Below are 6,000 nucleotides of genomic sequence, written 5' to 3' on the forward strand. Positions count from 1 at the left end.
AGAGAGGGAGACACAGAATCCGAAACAGGCTCCAGGATCTGAGAGTCAGCACAGAGTCTGACACAGGACTCAAACCCACAAACTGTGAGATCATGACCTTAGCCGAAGTCGGACGCTTAACCGACTGAGCCACCCAGGCGCCCCTCACTTTTTACTTATAGTAAATGAGATTTCTCTCTTAAATGGCCGTACCCTCTCCTTTATTTACCCATTCTTCTCTACGTATGTGCTACAATATTTGAATCAATAATCATTTAATTAATAGGCCTTCACATATTAATGAACTATGATTATGTTTACTTTCTTACTTTTGGAAGTTATTAATTGCCTTGCCTTCATAGGCTCACTTTAATTTGGATCTTCTGGATAACTGTTTCATACTTTACAGTTGCCTTTCAGCATAATTTTCCATAGCGCTAATTTCATCAGGTAATTTATTAGTTACAATTATTATTATTTTTTTAATTGGAGATTTCCATCCCCTTCTACTTACCCTGGTTCATCACCAAGCCCTGCTGCATAGCTGTGTGCCTAGAATCTCCTTCATTGTTATTCTGGAGATTCCTTTCCCCTCTGTCTTGAACTGGATCCCTTCTTCCTTTATCCCATAATTTGCTTTTTTTCCCTCTCATTTTACTAACACAAATCCCTCAGAAGCCTCATGATAAAGAGCATATGGGAAGTAAAATTACTGAGTCTTGATGTGCCTGAAAATGCCACCTTCACACTTGATTGTTTCCTTGGGTTTAGTTTCAAAATTGAAAATAATTCCCCTTCACATACATTGCTTCATTATCTTCCAGTTTCCAATCTTGTTTTTGAAAGTTCCAAAGCCATTCTGATCCCTGGTCTTTTGTAAGTGACCATTTTTTTTTTTTTTTTTTTTTTTTTTTTTTGGTCTCCTTTCTTACTCTCTGGTTCTTTATAGCATCTTCTCTTTTTCCAGTTTAAAAAAAAAAATAGTTTTGTGGTGTAAGTCTGTTTTCATTGACTTATTTAATTGATGGTTCTCTGCTTTCTGGTTTTTTTCCTTTGTTTTATGTCATCTACATCAAGGGGCCCAAGTTAAAGGAGGCCCAATCCCTGTGCTTTTATATTTGCCAAGGCAGACAAAAAGGGAACATGATAAAATATGCTCTAGCCCTTAAAATAATCAACACAAGTGACACTCACTACATCATATTGGCCAAATTTAGTCACATGGCCTCTCCTTCAGAGGGGTGGAAAAGTGGAGTCTTCAGCCTAGAAGAGAACCCGGAAATATTGGGTGAATGGCACTGGTGATTCCTTATCTCAGGGCTGACAGTTCCTTCTGGGTCTTTTCTGCATTCGGAATTGTACATTGGTATGCTCTCCAGGCCTCCGTGCCGGTTTAGGATTTGTCTGTTTAAATGTGCTGAACTGATTACAACTTGTCAATTTTGATGTTGTTCCTGTCTTTTTTCCTATTCTTGCTATTACTTGGGGTTATGTCTTGAAACATTATTTTAGTTTCAGTGAAGTTTCAGAAAGGAGTGAAATTGGTTGCATGTATTCAATCTGATATATGTATCTGAAAAACTACAGTTGTAATTTCCTATAAACTGAATGAGCTGATTCTGCAACTTTTTAACTTTAATGAAAATGTATTTCAAGAATCTGGTAAGATAGATGTTTTATTTTAAAAAATTATTGTCATATTTGGATTGGTGTGGACAACATTTTGATCTTTCCCATTCTTTCTTTGTATATTGGATTTTAAGAGGTATTTCTAAATAAAAGCATAGTGATTATAAATAATAGTAATTTGTTGAGTCTTGGAAAAGCCAGTTTGTTAAATTTCTCAGAGATCTATTACTTAAGGATTTACTGCTTACAAATTCTTCTGCATGTCACATGGCTTCCAATTCTTTGCTTTTATCAAAATTAAAGTAGCCACAAATTTAGTTGTTCTCTTGGTTATCTGCTGCCACAAAAATGTTGCCTTGACAAACAACCACAAACTTTAGTGGTGAACTTCATTTTATTTATTACACATGTGGTTTGCTTGTGAGTCTGTTACGTAGATACCTTTGCCTGGGCAGATCTAGGCACTAAATCAGGAGACCTGGGAAGAACCGAGAGTCTTGAGGGTTGTCTTTTCAGTTACAATTTTCCTCGTAGAACCTCCTCTGTTCCCACAGGGGTGAAAGAGCACATGATTTCGTTTTCAGGTGAGATTCTCCATCATACCTTATAGGGTACAGTAGGATCAAGTTACAAGATCAAATCATTATCCAAGAGGTAATCAAAAGATGATAAAGGAAGGTAGAGAAATAATTTCTTCATACCACAGGTTTCTATTACATGCAATTATTATTATTATTATTATTAAAGTTTGCTTATTTATTTTGAGAGAGAGAGAAAGAGAGAGAGAGAGAATGCAAGTGGGGGAGGGGCAGAGAGGGGGAGAGAGAGAGAATCCCAAGTAGGTTGTGCACTGTCAGTGCATAGTCCAACGTGGGGCTCAAACTCACCAATTGGGAGATCATGACCAGAACTGAAGTTAGATGCTTAACTGACTGAGCCACCCAGGCTCCCCATAGGACATGCAATTATTACGGAAGGGTTACCAAACCTGACCAGAGAAGGGGGTTCCTGGAATTGATTGGGTGTCCTAAGGGGAAGGTATGTTCTCTGCAGCCCTTTAAGATGAGATGACTCACCAGCCTTTCCTTTCTTTTCTGATCGTTCCAGAGCGCTGTGATGACTGGGGACTAGACACCATGAGGCAGATCCAAGTGTTTGAAGATGAGCCAGCTCGCATCAAATGCCCGCTCTTTGAACATTTCTTGAAATACAACTACAGCACAGCCCATTCAGCTGGCCTTACTCTGATCTGGTATTGGACTAGGCAGGACCGGGACCTGGAGGAGCCAATTAACTTCCGCCTTCCTGACAACCGCATTAGTAAGGAGAAAGATGTGCTCTGGTTCCGACCCACCCTCCTCAATGACACGGGCAACTATACCTGCATGTTAAGGTAGCCTGATTCTTGGTGGTGACTTTCTCTTTTCCCTTTAGTTCCTGGGCTTTTTTCCAGATGATGCATCTGCTATGAAGCTGGGGAGGGGAAGGAAGCATCTAGAAAGAGTTAGTTACACCTCACCTCAGTGGCTTAGCAGAGGTTGTCTGAAAGAGGTGCGCAGAGAAAATGGCTGTACTCCAGAGAATTTTCTTTATAACTGGTTCCTTTTCAAACCCTGGCATATATCAGGATTATCTAATGCTGGAATCTTGTTTATTTGTTCCTTTTCCCTGATATTAGAGCCTGCCTTCATTTCTGCCCTACCTGGAGGCATTCATTTCCCTAGACAATGAGGAGGGCGAGGACTAGAACCCATATATATCTGTTATTCTTGGCATCTTTCAAAATTCCAGGCACAGAGTAAGGCCTTTGGATGCCTTATGGAAGAAAGAGTATTTGGGAACCATCAAATATATTTAGAGCAATGCCTTTCAAATTTTTTCACCAAAATCCCCTAGGAAGCAAATAAACACCATATCATTGGGAATCGAAGAATGTAACCCAAAGCACCCTACCAACACTGCAAAATTTCTTTCAAATCAATTTTTTTAATCTTGAAAGTTCATGTAGATTTTGCATTTTACTACATAATATACCCATTCTATTATTATTTTAATTAATATTAATTAATAGTTTTTTGCTCTGAAAAAAAATCTTTAAAAAACTGAGCTCCCTCTGAAGAATAATAATTTATTTTTATTTATTTATTTATTTATTTATTTATTTATTTATTTTTAAGTTTTTTAATGTTTATTTATTTTTGAGAGAGAGACAGAGAGCAAGTGCGGGAGGGGAAGAGAGAGGGAGACACAGAATCCAAAGAAGGCTCCAGGCTCCCAGCTGTCAGCACAGAGCCCAACGCGGGGCTTGAACTCACGAACCTTGAGATCATAACCTGAGGCGAAGTCACACAAGACACTTAACTGCCTGAACCACCCAGGAGCCCCAAGAATAATCATTTTTTAAATGTTTATTTATTTATTTTGGGGGAGAGAGAGAGTGTGCAAGCATGGTAGGAGCAGGGAGAGAGAGGGAGGCAGAGTGAGAACCCCAAGCAGGCTCCATGCTCAGTGCATAGGTGGATATAGGGCTCCATCCCATGACTTTGAGATCATGACCTGAGCCAAAGTCAAGAGTCAGACATTTAACCAAATGAGCCACCCAGGCAACCCTAGAGAATAATCATTTTAAGGCTTAGTTCTCTGGCTACTTTTTTCCCAAGATCCCCTTTTAGCATCCAGGCTTTACTTTGTTGTTTAAATTTCCATCTGGCTTATGGCTTATAACTATTTTTTTTTTTTTTTTTTGGTGTGTGTGTGTGTGTGTGTGTGTGTGTGTGTGTGTGTGTTTTGTTTTGTTTTTACATAGTTTCCTGCTGTTTAATAGGCGCATTGGTTTGCTATGGCTACCAAAACAAAATACCGCAGACTGGTAACTAAATACTAGAAATGTGTGTTCTCACTGTTTGGGAGGCTAGAATTCCAAGATCAATGTGTCATCAGGGTTGATTACATTTATCTCTTCTTGGTTCATACACGTCCATCTTCTTCCCATGTCTTCATAAGGTCTTCCCTATGTGTCATCTCTGTCCTATTCTCTTCTTCTAAGCACATCAGTCATATTGGATTAGGGCCCACCATACTCATTTTACCTTAATTACCTCTTTCAAGGCTTGTCTCCAAATATGGCCACATTCTGAGGTATTGGAGGTTAGGAATTCAACATAGGGATTTGGGGGACACAGTTCGGCCCATAACAATAGGGCTGAATGACATACCAGTACAACAGAGAATAACATAATGATAGATAATTCCACATCTTCTTCTGAGTGCCCCTTGTCTCTCATGGATATTAACTATTCTCTAACGGAGAAATATGACTATGTTTTCATATATTTAAGCTGTGTTGTGATGAAGTGAAAAAGGACCTTTTCTCTGTCACAGAGCATTTTCATCACTGTGGCCTTGGGAGTCCCTTGTAACTTCTGAAGGCCTATTTGAGATTTTCACGTGACTCTTTAGTTTTATTGGAGTGGACTCTAGACTAGCATGTGGGCTTCCAAGGAGCCTGTGTCCACTGTTCATGTCCCAAGACAGCATTGTAGGAGAGTTTAAGACAGATTATAGTGGAAGGAGCACTGGATGAAAAGACACAGAAACTAGGCCATCTGCCCAGCCCTGACCCTACTTAGCTGGTGACCTCATGCAAGTCAGTATCTGATAACTTTGGTATCTGTATCCACCCAATGAGAAAATTAGCCTAAACTCCTTGACCTCCTTTTCATCTTTGATGGTTGTTAATCCATTAACATTCCACATGTAGTGGATATCAGGGAATACTTGGGAAGGGGTCATCAGTAGGTTTCTGGATGACCTTATTGTCTACTCTGCATTTTAGTGTTTCATTATCTCTATTTCTGTTTCCTAATTGTCTAGAGCCCTTCCTCAAACTTTTCTAATCTTCTTTTACATTACAGGAGCAGTATGGCTGTTTAGGCCTGAGTATTCCTTAAATGTTACTTAGCAGTTTCCATACTTATCAGATGGCCATATATTCAGTTTATCTGTCTGCCAATATTCTGTGTCCCCAAAGAAAATCTAGAAGTGAACCTGTCTGGTGGGGACACCAGAAGCTTCCCACTGTCCTGAGGTGATTCCTAAATGAAGAATGACCTTAAACTGAACCATGTAAAATCAAAGGCCTGATGTATTTAAGGCCATAAATTAAGAATCACCCTCTAATGGGGCGCCTGGGTGGCGCAGTCGGTTAAGCGTCCGACTTCAGCCAGGTCACGATCTCACGGTCCGTGAGTTCGAGCCCCGCGTCAGGTTTTTTTTTTTCAACGTTTTTATTTATTTATGGGACAGACAGAGACAGAGCATGAACGGGGGAGGGGCAGAGAGAGAGGGAGACACAGAATCGGAAACAGGCTCCAGGCTCTGGGCTGATGGCTC

The 6,000-nt window shown here is 39.9% G+C and overlaps 1 protein-coding gene across 5 annotated transcripts in view; it reads left to right on the forward strand.

Annotated features, from left to right (window-relative positions):
• IL1RAP (interleukin 1 receptor accessory protein) overlaps nt 1–6,000 on the forward strand; it is a 138,010-nt gene that overhangs the window by 82,331 nt on the left and 49,679 nt on the right. For all 5 annotated transcript variants that reach the window (XR_005792320.1, XR_005792321.1, XM_040481096.1 and 2 more), the window contains exon 3: nt 2,716–3,001. Coding sequence is in view for 3 of the 5 variants with exons in the window: in XM_040481096.1 (XP_040337030.1) it covers nt 2,716–3,001 (286 nt within the window). In the remaining 2 variants the exon portion in view is untranslated. The remainder of the gene's footprint in view (nt 1–2,715; nt 3,002–6,000) is intronic.

The sequence above is a fragment of the Herpailurus yagouaroundi genome, unplaced genomic scaffold (genome assembly GCF_014898765.1).
Source record: "Herpailurus yagouaroundi ecotype Mexico unplaced genomic scaffold, PumYag 159, whole genome shotgun sequence".
Classification (NCBI taxonomy): Eukaryota; Metazoa; Chordata; class Mammalia; order Carnivora; family Felidae; genus Herpailurus; species Herpailurus yagouaroundi.